We start from the raw sequence: 18,619 nt of genomic DNA on the forward strand, positions 1-18,619 counted from the left end.
CTCTCTCTCTCTCTCAAAAGATCAATAAAAACATGTCTTCGAGTGAGGATAGAAATAAAAGCAGAGTTACCAGTGAGAGGCAGGGAGACAGCACGTGGCCCAGACGTGGGACCTGGACAGACTCGGCGTCTCCGTGAACGGTGGCTGGGAACATACATGCTGAGTCTCATCCGAGGAAACCAGACAAACCAAAAAGCGCCATTCGACTAGAAGCGCACGGAACTCTTAAAAAATGTCAGCGAGGGAGATCGTGGGAATGTCCCAGATGAAAGGGGACAGAACAGATGGGACCAAGAAGTGCAGCCCCTGGTCCTAGAGTGTCCTGTCCGAGTAAGAGCCGCAGAGGAGCTATCGGGGCTCAAGCGGAACACAGGTAACTAGACAAAGGCAGAGAGAGGAAGGGGGGAGGGGATGGGAGGGGGAGAGAGAGGATGGGGAGGGGGAAGGGGAAGGGGGAAGAGAGGAAAGGGGGAGGGGGAGGGAAGAAGAGAGGGAGGGAAGAGAACAAATAAAAAATGAGGCAAAGTGTCAGCAAATATTGAATTCAGATGAAAGGTATACGGTGTTCTTTGTAATATTTTTAATTTTAAAAAAAATCCTCAACCAAGGATATTTTTGCACTGATTTTCAGATAGAGTGGGAGGGAGGGAGGGAGGGAGAGAGAGAGAGAGAAACATTGATTAGTTGCCTCCCACACGACCCCGACCAGGGCTGGGGACAAACTGCAACAGAGCTACGTGCCCTTGATCAGAATCGAACCCGTGACTCTTAGGTTTGTGGGCCAACACTCTACCTGCTGAGCCAAATGGCCAGGACTAATTTTTTTTTGTGTATTTGAAATGAGTTTTAATTTTTTTAAAATATGTTTTTGATTTTTTTTTTTTTATCCTCATCCGAGGACATTTTTCCATTTTTTGTTCAGGTAGAGTGGGAGGGAGAGAGGGGAACAGAGAGAGAGAGAAACATCGATGTGAAGGGACACATCAAGTGGCTGCCACCCGCACAACCGACCAGGGCCGGGGACAAACTGCAACCGAGGTACGCGCCCTTAGCGGAAACCGAACCCCGCTCTCTCTGGACCTCAGGCCGATGCTTTAACCGCTGAACCAAACCGGCCAGGGCTGTTTTTGATTTTTTTAAAGAGAGGGGGAGAGAGAGATGGAAATATGGATGAGAGGGAACATCAATGGGCTGCCTCCTGCATGCCCCCCACTGGGGATTGAGCCTGCAACCCAGGCATGTGCCCTGACCGGAAATCAAACCGGCGACCTCTTAGTCCTTGGGACGACACTCTAACTGCTGAGCCACACCGGCTGGGCAAGGCTAGTATTTTTGTTTTGTTTTGTTTTTTTATCCTCACCTAAGGACTTTTTTCATTTTTTGTTTAGATAGAGTGGGAGGGAGAGAGAGGAACAGAGAGAGAGAAGGAAACATCGACATGAAAGGGACACGTCGAGTGGTTGTCACCCACACGACCCAACCAAGGCCGGGGACAAACTGCAACCGAGGTACGTGCCCTTAGCGGGAACCGAACCCGGGTCTCTCTGGACCGCAGGCCGACGCTCCAACCACTGAGCCAAACCGGCCAGGGCAGGGCTAGTATTTTTATTCTTGCAACTTTTCTGCACTTTGAAATTCCTTCCAAACGAAGTGTCAGGGAAGCACCTGTGTCCAGGTGAGGCTCAGGTGTCCCACAGGTGTGGAGCTAGTTGGTAGTCTGCCGACCCACACCTGCCCGGTGAGCCCCCAGGAGCCCTCAGGAGGTGCAGCCTGTGGGGTGGCGGTCATGAGCTGCTGTGGCAACGGCCCCTCTGCGCACAGCACCCCCTGTCTGCGAAGCATCGCAGCCCCATTTCAGCCACACAGCAGCTCTGAGACACACGCAGCCAGCCACGTGGGCAGCATGTGAATTACACCTGACACAGCTGTAAGGCAGTTTTACAGGGGCTGCCGCACCTGTGCCGCCACCATTCAGGCTGCAGCGGGATCCGACAGTTAAAGGTTCCGGGCGGGCGCCGCAGGCTGCTGCCATGGGGGGTGGGGCTGGAAGGTGCGGATGCCGGGCCTGCCCTTCCGCGACCTGGTCTGTCTTTGGCTCTCAGATGCCTTTGGATGCCCTGAGAGCTGTGCTCGGACCGGAGGGCGGGAGCAAGGCGGGGTGCTCCCTGCTGGGGTCCTGTCCTTAGTGCACAGGGAGGACACACCTGTCTGTCTCTGGCTGGGGTTCTGTCCCAGGTAAGGACGCTCCTGACGAAAGAATGAGAACTGAGTGAAGAGGGAGACGCAGCCGACACCGGCCCTTCGTGGAGGGTTCGAAGCAGCCACCACCGGGGTCAGGACCGGGCCAAGAAGGTGGTGGTGTAACAGGAGCATGTCTCTGGGCTGTGGGCAGAGACGCTCGGGCGCGGACCCCCTCTTCCTGGTGCTGAGCCGTCTCTGGCTGTGGTGTAGAATGGGGTACCACCTGTGACTGTGAGGAGCGCATCCTCACCCCGTTACAGGTGCGGAAGGCGGTGGTGGTGGGGAAGTGGCAGAGCCAGGCCTCAGTGTGTGCCCTCTGTGACCCCGAGTCCTGCTTAAAGGGCCACCAAACCACCTTCGGAATAGATGAAGGGGCACCCCGCCACCCCATACCTCCAGCACCGGACACTGCACCCCACCAGAGACCCCAGTTCTGGAAGACTTGTGTGTGTCAACAACACCTTCCAGGTGGTGAGAACAATGGTCCAGATGGATGTGTTGTCTTTTTCAAAATGTGCCGTGGACCAAAGTCCGGACACGTCGTAGCCGGAAAGGAGCCGCCCCCTCACCCGCCATGAAATGCATGTTCATGGGGAGTCTGGGGCTGAGCTGGGGTTCCCCACGAAGGAGAGTGGCTCCCTCAAGGTCTGCGAGGCTACTGAAAGTCAGCCCTCAGGGCACAAACCCGACACGGGCCCCGCCAGGCAGAGCTGCCCGCCGGGGGCTCTGGACGGCACGGGGAAGCAGCAGGTCCTGGGCGCACGAGCCGGGCCCACGTCGCAGCTCCGGCCTCCAGCGGGCCTGGGGTCATGCCGATCACAGGTGGGATCTCGCTGGAGCTTTGGGTGCCGGGCCCCAGCCCCTGACCACCTCCTGTGCACCAGGCCGGGATTCCACGGGTCATCCTGGTCGGTATGCTGTGCCAAATGCAGACATACCCATGGACCTGAGCCCCCTAACACAGACGGGGCGACGACAGGCACCCTCCCTCCCCGCTCGTGGGAGGGGCCCTGGGCGTCTCCTGGGGCTCACGGCAGCCCTGGCCTGACTCTCAGCCTTTCCTTCCAGTACGGGGCTGGGCCAGGCGTCCGACCCGCTCCGGCCCCTCGGTCCTCCGGCAGCCTGAGGACGCCTGCCACGGCCTGAGTGTTTGTGTCCCCAAGTTCACAGGTGACTTCACAGCCCCCAGGGTGGTGGCCTCAGGCGGTGGGGCCTTTAGAGGCGCTTCGGTCGGGAGGGTGCGGCCTCCATAAATGGGATTAGCGCCCTTGGAAGGAGACCTCCCGCATCCTCCTCGCCCCGTCGGGGGACTCAGCGGTCCTCCAGAACAGGACCCACCGTGCTGACACCTGGGTCTCAGACTTCCAGCGTCCAGGACTGTGAGTGATGAGAGTCCGATGATTACAGTCTGGGGTTTTGTTATTGCAGCCGGACAGCCTGAGACAGGTATTGCGATTAAACCCCATCAAGGTGACCCACAAGGGCACGGGCCGTTTCAGGGACAGTTCAAGGTCACAGAGCCATCACAGGGCGGCAGCAAGCTCCAGAGCCGTGGGCCGCACGGCCGTGGACTTCACCGGGGGCCTCGGGCTGCGGGAGAGCCACGGCCCCGTGGACTCTCGGGGGTCCGTCTCCCTCTCCACTCTGTGGGAGGCTGAGCTGCTCTGAGCCTCGTGTCTTCCTGTGACAGGTGATGGTGCCGGTCTCTCAGGGTGGCTGTGAACACTGAGCATGTAGCCAAAGGTCCAGGCCTCGAACAGTGGGTCCCCCAACACAGTCCCCACTCCCCCAAAAGCCCCAGCAATAGTCACAGCGGGAAGCCAGGTTCCCCCGTACCCGCACCGTGCCTGCTAATTGAATAAATATTCATTTGTATGAGCACCCCAGTAAGTGGTTTCCATGGAGACCCACTCCTAATGGCTCAATTAGACAAGGGCATGGGCTTCCCGAGGCCTGCAGAAACACCGCGCTGATGTGAGCACCCGTCCGAGGGGCCCGGTCCCGCTGACCTCTCTCTGGAAACAGCGAAGGGCCTGGAGTCCGCGTGGGGCTCGGCCCACAGAGTGCCGGCCTGGTAACCCCACATGCAGACACAGGGACCCAGCACCCGCTGTCCTGCGCACCGTGTGTCCCCCTCCCTCTGCTGTGGCGGTTTCCAGTGCGCCCGCATGTCGCACACTGGGAGGGGCTCCTGCTGCCAGCGCCCCGGTGGCCCCCGCAGCCATGGCCTTCGGTGTGTGGGGAGCACCTGCCCCACCTGCCCCGGGCACTGTGCGCTGACCTTCTCCTCGACCTCCCTGGCTTCTCTGCCCCTCCCCCAGCTGCCACCAGAACTCACTGTGGGCGTTTGTTGAGCAGGGAAAGTGACCACGAGTGGCCGTGCGGGTCCGAGCTGCAGGAGAGTGCTGGCCACTGCTGGGCCCCAGGAAGGCCGCCCGAGGGGAGCGCCAGTCCGGACGAGCCAGCCGGTCTGCCTCTTCCACCCCGGAGCAGGGACGGCCATGTGCTTGGGCCCTGTGATCTCACCGGAGCACCTGCCCTTGAGGGATCCAAGCAGACACTGGCTGGGAGCGGCTCGTGCCTGGGAGGGGAGGGGACCGCGGAGAGACCCCGAGCTGCCCTTGACCCACGTCTGCACTGCGCCTGGAGCCGCCCAGCCTCAGGTGGCCCCCCGGGGACAGCGATAGGGAGCTCGAGGTCCTGCCCATGTGGAGGTCCCTGGGGAGCAGGCAGGGTGCCCTGCGGGAGCTGAGCACGGGCTGTGGGTGAGGCCCGCCTGTGGCTCGCCGGCCGAGTGGCGCACAGATGGGGAGACAGCACCCCACCCTCGCCGCAGGCCGCCTCCCTCGCACAGAGCCCAGCACGTTTTCTGTTTCCACTTAGGCGGCATGGCTCCCGCCAGGAGGCAGGCTGAGTAGGCGGTCACTCAGACAGTGCTCGGGCGGGAATGTTCCAGGCAAAATGGACAACGAAATTGGAGCGACAGGAAAAGCCACGGCCTGAGACACCCTCACCCGGCCCTCCAGGAACCCGCAGAGCAGGCTGCTCTGAGGTCCACGGGCAGGCCCTGGCGCGAGCCCACGGTGGGTGCGGGTCAGTGCCCCGTGTCCCCATGAAGCCTGGAAGGGCCGGAGGGGCCACCTCCTGCCTGTCCTGGTCAATCCAGCTAAGGGACGTTCCCAGCCTGGGTTAGTGTGGGGTCAGGAAGCAGAGGGTGCACACAGGGGTCACAGGGGGAGGGCGACGGTGCCGAGGGAGGACGAAGGGACCCCACGGGCAGGGTCCCTGACGGTAGGGGCCCCTGCCAGGCCTGGACGGGTTGGGGCAGAGTGGCTCTGGGAACTCACAGGAGGTCAGCCCTGGAGAAACGCCCACCCTCCGCCTCATCTGCAGGACTCAGAGGGGGGCTCCCTGCTGTGCTCCTCGCTCCCCCACCCATCGGGCACTCGGAGGTTCCCCCTGTGCTGCACTGGGGTGCAGGAGAGTGAGAGAGCCTGGTCAGCGCTCAGGCATCGGAGGAGCTCCAGGGCAGCTCCCGGGAGGAGGTGGCAGAGCGGATCTCGACCGAGGAGGAGGAGTGGGCGATGAAGGCCAGGGGGGAAGGGTGCTCTGTGCAGAGGGCTCCACACAGGAGGGTGTGGAGGTGGGAAGGCACGGGCAGCCCAGAAGACCAGAGCCCTTGAATTCCTGGACCGGAGCTTGCAGACCAGAGGCGGGAGAGAGGCCGAGCACAGGTGAGTTCAAAGAGCAGGCTCGGACTTCCGCCTGCGCAGATCCCTCTGGGGCAGCTCCCCTGGGCGGCCGTGGAGGGTGGGGTGAGGATGACACCCCCCGCGTCTGCCCGTGCGACCCAGTTCCTCCTCTGTGGAGGGGCGGGGCCGTCCAATGCCGCCCCCTCCTGGACATCAGCTCACTTTGCAACCAGAGCAAGTGGGGAAGGTTTCAGTTTCCGATGCGCCTGCTTTCTGTGTTAGGGAGCCCTCCCTCCCCCCTCCAGGGGCCCCTGAGGCTGGGGCTGCGAGCCTGGGGCTTCCTGCTGCTTGGGGGTGCTCGGAAACCCAAGTCGCCTTCTCCGCGCCAAAGGCGGCATGCGCGTCCCCAGGGGTTCAGGGAGGTGTTTTTTCTGTTGTAACTGAGACAGTATCTGGAACCAGGCATCTAATTACTCCCCTTTCCTAGAAATGGAATGATAACAGGTCCCATCCACAGAGACCTTCGCGAGAGCCAGACACGGTTTCCCAGGGCGGTCGCCATCCCGCCGCAGCGAAGGGGGTTCGGGTTTACAAGTTTCTCTGAGTACAACACCGGAGCCTGCTCCGGTCTGGGGGTCTCTGTGCCCTGCTGGGGAGTAACAGTCGCCCGCAACTCCAGCTGGCTGCACAGGGTCCTCCCCGATCGGGGTCCGAGCGTGGGGCAGGCTCTGAGAAAATCAGAGCCGGGCCCCTCACTCAAAGGGCATCAGAGGAGGACAAGCCCCAGGAGCCCAGGGGCCAGAGGAGGAGAGACACAGGGGTGCACGTTTGGGGAGCGACAGCCGCAGCAGCACCCCACGGTATTGGCGTGGCCTGTGTGAGTGGGTCGTGTGGGCACCTGTGTGAACAACCACTTGGGGTGCGGCTTGCTCGGCAGCTGATCCTCCCCGTCGGCTAGATGAGGAGATGGAAGGTCTGAGTGGACCGGCAGCAGAGTGGCTGGGCTGTGGCCGGTGGGAGGGACTTTGTTTGCAGCCTGGCACCCGTCCTGCCCCAGGCCAGGTCTGTCAGGGCAACAGGCTCGGCTGGGCTGGTGTGACTGGATGTGTCTCACGTCCCACTGACCCCCGGAGTCAGGGCCTGACATCTTCTCCGTGTGTCTGTCCTTCTTCTCCTTATAAGGACAGCGGCCGTTTGAACCAGGGCCCACCCACTGCAGCAGGACCTCACTGACCTTGACGAGGGCAAAGACCCTGTTTCCACATAAGGTCACCCTCAGATTCTGGGGGGCGGGCACGGGCGAGCCCCTCAGGGTCAGGGTGAGTGGGACGGGACTGGACGAGCCGCCCAAGGTCATGGTTAATGGGACGGGACTGGACGAGCCGCCCAAGGTCATGGTTAATGGGACAGGACTGGACGAGCCGCCCAAGGTCAGGGTTAATGGGACAGGACTGGACGAGCCGCCCAAGGTCAGGGTGAGTGGAAAGGGACTGGATGAGCCACCCAAGGTCAGGGTGAGTGGGACAGGACTGGATGAGCCACCCAAGGTCAGGGTGAGTGGGACGGGACTGGACGAGCCCCTCAGGGTCAGGGTGAGTGGGACAGGACTGGACGAGCCCCTCAGGGTCAGGGTGAGTGGGATGGGACTGGACGAGCCCCTCAGGGTCAGGGTGAGTGGGATGGGACTGGACGAGCCCCTCAGGGTCAGGGTGAGTGGGATGGGACTGGACGAGCCCCTCAGGGTCAGGGTGAGTGGGATGGGACTGGACGAGCCGCTCAGGGTCAGGGTTAATGGGACAGGACTGGACGAGCCGCTCAGGGTCAGGGTTAATGGGACAGGACTGGACGAGCCGCTCAGGGTCAGGGTTAATGGGACGGGACTGGACGAGCCGCCCAAGGTCAGGGTCAATGGGACAGGACTGGACGAGCTGCTCAAGGTCAGGGTGAGTGCGACGGGACTGGACGAGCCGCCCAAGGTCAGGGTTAATGGGATGGGACTGGACAAGCCGCTCGAGGTCAGGGTGAGTGGCACGGGACTGGACAGGCCACTCAGGGTCAGGGGGAGTGGGACTGTCCCTGTTCCTCAAACACGTCACAGGTTCCTCTGCGTCCTCCCGTCTGAAGACCATCAGAGCCACGCAGAAGAGAAATCCCCCAAGCCCTCTAGCTCTAAAGCACATGTCTGCTCGGTCAGATTCTTAAATTGTGGGAAGGAAATGGTTCTAACCGATATAACCCTTCCTTGCAGGCGTGGTCCCCAGATTCCTGGTAGGGCAGTGAACGGGGGATCGGGCCTCAGCGTGAGAGGCCAGCCCCTTAACCAAAGGGCTCATGCCACACACGTTGCCTGCAGGCACACGGGCACCTGCCCGCTTCCCTGTGGCCCAGCCCGTGCTTTTCCCTGGGGGATGGGCATGCAGCACCCTGCCTGTGACCTCTGGCCACAGCAGGGGAGGGATCTGCGTCACCCGCCGCTCCCTGCACTTGTCCAGAGCTGGGTGAACACGGCTGGGTGGAGAGAACATGACTGAGGTGAGAAGTCAGGCTGGGCACTCTGGGCCTCAAGTGTCTACACCATAAAGCAGCAATAAATGCCTTCCTCCTGGAGGTGGAGGGAAGTCTCCCTCATTCACTCACTCACTCACTCACTCATTCACTCACTCACTCATTCATTCACTCACTCATTCATTCACTCACTCACTCATTCATTCACTCATTCACTCACTCAGTCATTCACTCACTCATTCACTCATTCATTCATTCACGCATTCATTCATTCATTCACTCACTCATTCATTCATTCACGCATTCATTCATTCACTCATTCATTCATTCATTCACTCACTAATTCATTCATTCACTCATTCATTCATTCACTCACTCATTCATTCACTCACTCACTCATTCATTCACTCACTCACTCATTCATTCACTCACTCACTCATTCATTCACTCATTCATTCATTCACTCATTCATTCATTCACTCACTCATTCATTCATTCACTCACTCATTCATTCACTCATTCATTCATTCACTCACTCATTCACTCTTTCATTCACTCATTCATTCACTCACTCATTCATTCACTCATTCATTCATTCCTTCATTTACTCACTCACTCACCATGCTGGGCCTTGGGATTAGAGGCTGATGAGCACCAGGGGCCTGTCCCCAACAGGCTATAGGGGAGACCGCAGCCCCAGAGAGATCATTTGGGGGAGAGAAGCTTCCAGCATCAAGCCAGAACCCCCTGGGGGGAGGTCTCAGAGTGGATGGTCACCTCGGAGGCATCCTCTATGAACAGGGAGGCCAAATGGGGCAGAGCCCCAAACTGCCAGAATGTTCCTTAGCAACCTGGCAGCCCTGTCGGCCTCTGTTCTCTTTTCTATCTGCAAAGTGGGGATGTTGAAGACACCCAACTCTCAGGGGTCCCCCGAGGCTGAGATAAAGAGAAGCTTGCAAATCTGCTGAGCACCCTGACAGCGCTGCCTGCCGAGGAGGGAGCTCTGGGCCGAGGGCCTGGGGCTGGGCCCCGAGGAGGTGGGCAGGTCCAGGCAGTCTCATGCCAACTCCAGGGTCACTGTCCCCGAGAGCAGCCGGGCAGCGGAGAGAGCTGCCGAAAGCAAGCCGCTTGGCCAGGAAGCCTGCCCACTGTCAAGGGCTGCGGCAGCCCCTCCCCAAGAAGCCCTCCTCGGTCTCCCAAGCCAGCGTGAGCCCCTCCGGTGGCTGCGGCCTCCCTTCTAGGAAGGCGGCCTCCATAGCAGCAATGAGGCTGACCTCTGTGTGTCCCCAAAGCCAGCACAGAGACTGGCACAGAGGGGCTCCGCGCACTCAAAGTCGAACTTAATCAGACCTGTCTTAGGATGAGATGGGCTGCCGAGAAAGCAGTGAGCTCCCCGTGGGCCGGGGTGTGCAAGCAGAGGCTGGGGAGGAGCCTGCAGGGAGTTACGACGTGGACTCTATCAGCCAGGTTCCAAGATAAGAGTGAGCAGAACAGTAACGTGAGCCCCGCTGTAATGAGCTCGCTAACTGCTGGCGATGGAAGCTCTCGCTGCTTTTTTATTAGAAGTTTTTATTTGCCAAAGTAACTCTAGCTGTCAGAACAAGTTAAACAGCACGGAGACTTACAAAGAAAAATCTCACATCAGCCTTCCTCCAAGGCCTGTCTCCCTCCCACGAGCCGGGTCCCCAGGGCTGACAGGCGAAGGTGTCATCCTTCTCGGCACCCGACAGAGAGAAGCCAGGCAATCCTTCCGATGCTGTTAGGAGGCTCAGAGAGGTCAAGCTATTTGTCCAGGGTCCCCCAGCGGGTGGGGGAGTTACAGGCTTTGTGTGGCAGCTCCTAGCTCTGCTCGGAATCCTCAGCTGCCTAGCTCAGCCTGGCTCTCCTGGTGGCAGCTGCCAGCCTGCAGGAGACTCACACTCAGTGGGACCTCTGAGTCCTATGCCTCAATTCACAGGTGACTTGTCCAATCACCTGTGATTCAACAGCTGAGACACGACTGCAGTGATGTGGTCCCCTCGGTCTAGAATTTGATGGAGCCAACCCCAAGGTTGGCACAGGAAGATGTCCACAGACGTCTGTAGATTGAATAAACAACTGGACAACGGGTTGGTCATGGGTGAGGCCAGGCCTACGAAGGCCTTGAGTGCCAGGCTCGGGGGTCTGGGCAGGAGCAAGTCCTTGGACGGTAGACCTGTTCAGAACTGGAGCCAGCTGGCAGAGGGGCAGGCTGAGGCAGGGGAGCCATGAGAAGGTCAAGCGACAACCGTGACGAGGGGCAAGCTTGAACCCCAGCAGGCCCGAGCTGAGTGAGGTGCCCAGCCGGGGCTCCAGACATGCTGAGCCATTCTTCCAACCTATTACAGTCGTTGCAAAGCGAAGGCCGCCCCTGAAGCAGCTCTCTCCAGAGGGACTCATGCCAGCTGCACAGGAACTCGGCTGTGCCAAGTCCATCAGGGTGATCAATGCCGCGGTGGGGCCACCTGCGGGTTAGGGCTCCGAGAGCCAGGCCCAGGCCGGCGGATCCTGGCCACGTTCTGCCGAGACAAAGCAGTTCTGGGATTCTTCGGGGAGGGGCAGGGAGAGAAGCCAGCCTCCTTTTCCCTGCCTCAGCTGCAAAAATGAAATTTCAGATACACACAGTGGGGGGGGGGGGGGTTCCTCAGCCCAGCTGGAAGGAGAAAACAAGCTCAGTCTGGAGGCTGCACGGCCAGGCTGGCTCCCGGGTCCACACCAGCCAGCTAAGTGAAGGGCTGGCTCTTCCCCTGACTCAGGGCCCTGCCCCTCCCCCTAGAGGCGCCCACAGAGCGCAGGGCAGCAGACCAGACACACGCCCACCTCCGGGAGCAAGCGGCCAGGAGGGGGCAGAGCTGGCATGGGCCCAACACCCCATCTTGCAGATGGGAAAACTGAGGCCCGGGGAGGCAGGAGCTTCTCCCACGGCCAGACAGCGGGACCGGGAGCTGCACTCCACACGCAACAACTCCAGCCTCACAGACCAGAGGCTCCCCTTCCAGCCAGGGACGCGGCGGCCCTGTACTCTGCCAGGCCCCCTGCACCCCGCACAGTGCAGGCATCCAGGGCAGCTAGGGAGGCTGGGGGTACCAGGAACATGCAGGGTTTCGACCTCACCCTGACACCCCTGCCCCTGCTGCACTTTCACGGAGGTCTCACTGTGAGCTCTGTCTGCCGACACCGGGCAGAGGGACAGAGCCGGGGCCTGCTCTCAGGAGCCCGCAGCCCGGGGACACGTGATCACTGGGGACGGTCTGCCCAAGGGGCACACAGGAGGACAGCAAGGGGTCTCTTATGCAGCCTGAGGGATCAGAGAGGCCTCGTGGGGAGGGTTCTCCTGCAACACACTTGGAAGGGGTAGCCAGAGGGGTAGGCAGGCCAAGGGTTGCCAGCCTGGAGAACAGCATGTGCCCAGGCCTGCAGGCCACGAAAGGCAGTGACACACGGGCTCACATCCTGCAGCGAGGGGGCTACAGAGCCACCTGAACAAGCCAGGAGGTGAGCAGCAGGAGGACCAAGCAGCACCCAGCAGGAAACCTGGGAAGAGCTGCCCACGATGGGGTGACAAAAATACTCACTCTCTGTAGCCTGGGAGGGTGAGTGAGGCACCTGTGCCTGTGTGGGTGTGTGCATGCATGCATGTGTGTAGGGGCAAACACATGTGCATGTGTGTGCTATGTGTGAATGCATGTTCACACGTGCATGAGTGCGTGTGTGCACATGTATGAGGTGTGTGTGCATGGGTTTACACACATGTGCATATAACCCGTGTACATGACCATATACACATGTGTGGATATTGTGCCCACAGTATATGTGTGTGCATGAAGACATGACATACAGGTGTATGGTGTGCAGACTGGGCACACCTGCTGCGTGTGCAAAAACATGGATGTATACATTGTGTGCGCACATGGATACTTGTTAGATGCATGCAGTATGCATGCGTGGATGCATGTGCTGTGGGTACGCAAGCATGGGTGTGCATGAATGTGTGCACATGGCTGTGTATGTGTGCATTCATGTGTATATGTGTGGTGTGTGCGTGGACACATGTGTGCATACCTATGTGGGCAAGGAGACAAACTGAGGCCCCTTATAGAACACAGAGCACCTCTTCCCAGGAGGTGTGCTCTGCACCCAAATACCTCTCATAGCAGCAGGGGCTGGTGCCCAGTGTCCCCGAGGTATGGCCCTGGCTGGACTAACCCTTCTGGGCCCCACTAGTCACGGGTGGGATGAAGGGCCAGCACACCTTGGCTGCCCTGGGATGCTTCCCTTTGATGTGGTTTCCCTTCTGAGATGCCCCACTCCCCAGCGCCCCTGACTCCCCTCTCATGCAGCCTGACTCCCACTGCACCCCACAGACCTGGTTATCTCTCCAGGTCCTGCCAAGCCCAGGCCCGGCCATCAGTGACACTTTGGGTCAGGCAGTCTCTCTCGGGTCATGCTGTTCTGCTTGTTACAGGGTACCCAGGAACAGTTTGTCAGTGTCTGGGGTAAGAGCTGCCCTGGCTCCCTTCGGAATAGCTGTGGTCCTGAGCCTCTGGTGCACGTAGGCAGGAGTCCCCAAACCCAGCCAAGGGACACTCTACCCCAAGAAATCCTCAGGGACTCCTCCACCCCTTGGCTCGGGCCCTGGACCCACAGGAGCGGCACTTCCTCCGGCTCCTCCTGGTCATGCCAGGAAGAGGCTGCCAACAGTGCAATGTCTGCAGCCTGAGGTCAGAAGGTCAGCTAGGCGTCCCTAGGGCTCTGGGTCACTTGGCTGGCCGGGCGCTCCAGATGCCCCCAGACTGCACTGGCTGGGAGAGCCACTTCCTGGGCAGCGGGAAGTCCTGTCTGCTTCAGGTCCCAGCTGCTCTGTGTCCTTTCCCTCCCAACCCCTCATGCTATGCTACCATTGCTTGTGAGCACGTGAGGTGTCAAGTGGGACCAGGACCCTGGATGTCCCCATGCATGCCCCCAAAGTGCTCCTCACCAGGTAAGAACCCCCATGACCTGGAGCAGGCCATGGCTGGCTGGGTGCCGGGAGAGGAGAGCACCTAGAACCTACATCGATGGCTGCCACTCCCCCTCCTGGGTCCTCCTCTGCTTATGGTGCCTCCAAGACAAAGCCCACCCTCCCCTGGGAGCATGGCCCACAAGGGCCTCTTACGTCCCCACAACTCCCTTCATTCTCCAAATGCAGCTCAGAGGCCACCTCCTCCAGGGAGCCTCCCTGGAAACCCCACCCATCGCAGTGTGTGGCAAGCACCTCAAGGCCGGAGGCACAACAGACCACGCGGATGCCATGCTGATGATGGAGGACACAGCTGTGTGTGGTTCTCCCCTGAACCATGCACCCCAGGTCAGAGGCATCTTTTAGGCCCCCAGAACCTGGAGGACCCTGCACAAGGGTGGAGGCCCTCCAACTTCCCCGGCTCACATGCCTCTCACATGCATGGTACATGCATGCCTAGGGCCAGGAGGGAGGGTTAGCCCCTCTGGGGCCGGCCCACCACCTGCAGTGTCTGGTTTCTGGCCCATCTTTGGCTCTACTCCCTCTTCCTCCATATCACGTGGTTAACAAGAAAAATGGGCTCCGGTGTGAGCATCTCTGCTGAGACCGCAGGGGTCCCCGTGTAAGGCCCTGTGAGCCCTTGGGGAGCTCAGAGAAGAGCAAGCAGCCTGCAACCACCACAGTTCAAGGCCTCGCTGGGCATAGGAGTTGCTCCCACCCTCCCCTGCCATGCCAGAAGGTCCCGCCCCTCCCCCACCCCGGACCCCATCTAAGGATGCAGGGAGAGCAGCCGCCAGCCTGGGTGAGGTTCTGGAAGGGCAAAGGTCCCCTCTTTGGTCCCAGCAAGCATGTCAGGCCCCAGAACTCCAACCTCTCCCCAATATCTGTCTCCCACAGTCCTCAGGCTGCCTGGAGGCAGGGACCAACAGGCACATAACGAGGCCCGGGACCTACGGCGCACATCTGCAGAATCAATGATGAGGGACGTGGGCAGGGGTGAGCAGGGTTACCCCAACAACTCGCCCCTAAACCGGCAAGAATGAGGCACCTACGCAAAACCACCTGCCGTCCGGGCAATTTGGGGTTGAGTATTGGTCAGAGGTGGTGATTTTGAACATCCCTTCACCCTTAAAAACCAGAGCCGCGTAGCGTTAGAATTAAACTTCTATAATTGCCAACATGGGTGCAGAGCTTGGGAGCCTGCCCAGGCCTTCCACAGGCACCGCCGTCATGATTCATGCAAGCCGGCAAGGGAGAGAACGAAGGCGGGGGTGTGGAGCAGCTCTGTCTGGGAGCACCGACCGGAGACTGGGCTGGACCCCGCGCTCAGAGGACAGCCAGCGAGAGGCTGGCTCTCCAATCAGGCCACCGACCCCCAGCCGGCCGGCACTGCGCGCGAGTGTGCGTGCCCGCGTGTGCGTGTGCGTGTGCCCGGGGAAGGTGAGGAGGCTGGTGTCTCGGAGCAGGCTTGGGGAACAGACCGCGCAGGCCAGCCGGCACTCAGCCCTGTCCCGCAGACTGCAGACGGCCCTGGAGGGGGCGCCCTCGCTGAGAGCGCGCGCCCCGCGCCACCGCCCCGACTCCTCCCCGGCGCCGCGCAGGAAGGTTCACCAAGGCGGCCGCGGGCTCCGGCTCCCGGCCCGCTCCCCCCGGGCCAGCAGCGCTGGCGTGCCCGCCAGGCCGCCCCTGCCCGCCCGCGCCCCGCCCCACCGCGCAACTCTACCCAAGTTGGAAGCCGAGCCCGGGTGGCTGCACTCGCACCGAGCGCACAGCGGCGGCGGGGAGAAGGCGGCGGCGGCGGCGGAGAGAAGGCGGCGGCGGCGGCGGCGGCAGCAGCGGCGGCGCAGCTTGGGCGAGCGAGGCGGTGCCCGCACGGCCGAGCACGGACTGCGGGGGGCGCCCGCGCCAGGAGGAGGGGCTGGAGAAGGACACGCGGCGGCGCCCTGCCCGGGAAAGTAAAGTTGGAGCCGGAGGCTGCGCGTGGGGACCCGGAGGAGCGGCAGCCCGCATCCCAGTGCGCCGATCCCTAGCCGGCCGAATGGGAGGCGGAGTGTCCGGGCCGCCGCCGCCTGCAGCCTGCGCCTCGGCAGTGCGCTGGGGCCGCGGGGCCGCTGGGGCCCGCCCGATCGGGCGCCGCGTCTCCGTGGGCTCGCGGCCGGGGCGCTCCCCGTGAGCCGTGCCGAGGGCGGGGCCGCGTGAGGACCCTGGAACCTGCCCCCTCCCCCCGCCGCCGCTCGCTCCGGGCGCCTCCTGCTCTGCACTAACGTGCGCGGCAGCTGCGGGGAGCCCGGCAGCCACGCTCTCCGGCGCGCCGCTCGTCCGCCGAGCCACCACGGCCGAGGGTCGGCTGCGGGGTGCCGCGGTCCGTGGAGGGTGCGCCCGAGGAGCAGGCGGCGATGCGGACGCCGACCCGGGCTGGGGGGCTCCCGAGCTGCCGCGGCTGCTCCCCGGCTCCAGGCGGGACCGCGTAGCTCGCGGGAGGACCATGGCGTCCCCGGCGCTGGCGGTGGCGCTGGCGGCGGCGGCGGCGGCGGGCCCCAACGCGAGCGGCGCCGGAGAGGGGGGCAGCGGCAGGGCCGCCAACGCCTCGGGGGTCGCCTGGGGGCCGCCCCCGGGCCAATATTCAGCGGGCGCCGTGGCGGGGCTGGCGGCTGTGGTGGGCTTCCTTATCGTCTTCACCGTGGTGGGCAACGTGCTGGTGGTGATCGCAGTGCTGACCAGCCGGGCGCTGCGTGCACCGCAGAACCTCTTCCTGGTGTCGCTGGCCTCCGCCGACATTCTGGTGGCCACGCTGGTCATGCCCTTCTCGCTGGCCAACGAGCTCATGGCCTACTGGTACTTTGGACAGGTGTGGTGCGGTGTGTACCTGGCGCTCGACGTACTCTTCTGCACCTCGTCCATCGTGCACCTGTGCGCCATCAGCCTGGACCGCTACTGGTCCGTGACGCAGGCTGTCGAATACAACCTGAAGCGCACCCCGCGCCGCGTCAAGGCCACGATCGTGGCCGTGTGGCTCATCTCAGCCGTCATCTCCTTCCCACCGCTTGTCTCGCTCTACCGCCAGCCCGACGGCGCCGCCTACCCGCAGTGCGGCCTCAACGATGAGACCTGGTACATCCTATCCTCCTGCATTGGCTCTTTCTTCGCGCCCTGCCTCATCATGGGCCTGGTCTACGTGCGCATCTACCGCGTGGCTAAGCTGCGCACACGCACGGTCAGCGAGAAGCACACGACCACGGGCCCGGACGGCGCGTCCCCTACCACGGAGAATGGGCTGGGGGCGCCTACGGGCGTGGGCGAGAACGGGCACTGCGCGCCCCCGCGCCGCCCGCGCGACGTAGAGCCGGAGGACAGCATCGCGACGGCCGAGAGGCGGCGGCGCCGGGGTGCCCTGCGGCGAGGTGGGCGACAGCGCGCGGGGGGCGCGGACGCGCTGGCTCCCGGGGCCGTCGGGTCCGGCGCGCTCTCCTCCGCGAGGTCCCCGGGTCCCAGCGGGCGCCTGTCTCGAGCCAGCTCGCGTTCCGTCGAGTTCTTCCTGTCGCGCCGGCGCCGGGCGCGCAGCAGTGTGTGCCGCCGCAAGGTGGCTCAGGCGCGCGAGAAGCGCTTCACCTTCGTGCTGGCCGTGGTCATGGGCGTATTCGTGCTCTGCTGGTTTCCCTTCTTCTTCAGCTACAGCCTGTACGGCATCTGCCGTGAGGCCTGCCAGGTGCCCGACCCGCTCTTCAAGTTCTTCTTCTGGATCGGCTACTGCAACAGCTCGCTCAACCCGGTCATCTACACCATCTTCAACCAGGACTTCCGGCGCTCCTTCAAGCACATCCTCTTCCGACGGAGGAGAAGGGGCTTCAGGCAGTGACTTGTGCGCCCCGCCTGGCGCGGAGACCCTGAGCAGCTCCAGGAGGAGGGGCAGGCAGGCAGGCGTGGCCCCCAGAGAAAGCTGGGTTAGATTCCCCAGAGACCCAGGGATGGCTTGCCCTCCAGGGCGCGGGGCAGGAGCGTAGGCTGAGACCTAAAGCCCCCGGGAGAGGGGAGGAGAAAGGGGAGACCCCCTCTGCCTTCCCATCTCAGCAAGGGACTGCTTGTGGGGTTCCAGGCCTGGATCCAGCTAGGGGTGCCCTGCCGAGGTGTGGCAGTCCAGGGTCTTAGACCACAGAGGCGTTTGCAGCCTTCCAAGGGGCGCGAAAGGCCCTAAGCACAGCATGGACCCTCCCAGAAAGGGCTGACTTTCCCAGGGCCCAGTGGGGTGGCTGTCTTGGGGGAGGGAAGGGCACTGACAATCTTTGGTTACTGAAAGTATTTAAATGTTTGCCAAAAATGCAGCCCAAACAACCAAGCTATTTTCTAAATAAACCTTTGTAATCTAAGTGTTGGGTGCAGCAGCCCGTACTTCAGCCGCGGTGGGGGTAACTTCCAGACCCTCACCCTGCCTAACCTCCTCCCAGGGGTGAAGGAGGACACTCCAGGTCGCCAGATGCCAATCTTCCCTCTCGCATGAGATGGGGAAGGTCTCTCTTCCCCCCTTAAATCAAAAGTTCTTGTACTGTAACTGGCCAAGAGAACCTCCAAATTAACTCCAAATTTACATCCTGGAGGACTGTCCTCTCTTCATCTCCAGGCCTGTCCCCCCTACCCCCACCCAGTGCCTGGCCTGGCCTGGCAGCCCCTCCCCAGTGGAAGAAGGTGGGCCTGTCGCATCCTAGGCGGAGTCCTCCCTGAGCTGTGGGCAGCCTCCAGCTCTGAGCACGTCCGGCTCGGTTCTGGGGAGGACTCAGGCTGGATGGAGACCTGCGCAGAAGCAGGTCCGGGTGGGGCTGAGGCCTTTGCCGGTGTCTTGCTGTTTTGAACTTGGAGGCTGACAGCTGTGGGGTTGGGGAAAGCCTGCTTTGCTGGGGAGGGTCTGGAGCCTGCAGGTCCCTCCCACCCACCCCCTGCATTTGAGTCTCTTCCCCCAGAGCAGCCCAGCCTTGATCCCTTGCTCACCCTCATGCCTGCCCCCTGACCTCCTTGTCTGTGCGCACCCCACACTGAGGCTTGAGGAGGGTGGCTAGAAGAGTGGGAAATACTGGAGGGGCCTCCCCCCAGACTCTGCTGGCCCCCATCATGGAGTCTGGAGCTGAGAGAGCAGGGATGAGGTGGGCAGGAGCAGGACCTGGGCACTACAGGG

At 62.0% G+C, this 18,619-nt stretch overlaps 1 protein-coding gene across 1 annotated transcript; it reads left to right on the forward strand.

Annotated features, from left to right (window-relative positions):
* The first annotated feature begins 15,940 nt into the window (after positions 1–15,940).
* On the forward strand, positions 15,941–17,311 carry ADRA2C (adrenoceptor alpha 2C). The gene has a single exon (XM_036242097.1). The coding sequence runs from the start codon at positions 15,941–15,943 to the stop codon at positions 17,309–17,311; it is 1,371 nt and encodes a 456-aa protein (XP_036097990.1).
* Positions 17,312–18,619: the final 1,308 nt, after the last annotated feature.

The sequence above is a fragment of the Molossus molossus genome, unplaced genomic scaffold, assembly GCF_014108415.1.
Source record: "Molossus molossus isolate mMolMol1 unplaced genomic scaffold, mMolMol1.p scaffold_m16_p_1, whole genome shotgun sequence".
Taxonomy (NCBI): Eukaryota; Metazoa; Chordata; class Mammalia; order Chiroptera; family Molossidae; genus Molossus; species Molossus molossus.

Excerpts from the sequence above, each read along its gene's own strand:
- ADRA2C (XM_036242097.1), top strand. The coding sequence starts at position 15,941 with ATGGCGTCCCCGGCGCTGGCGGTGGCGCTGGCGGCGGCGGCGGCGGCG.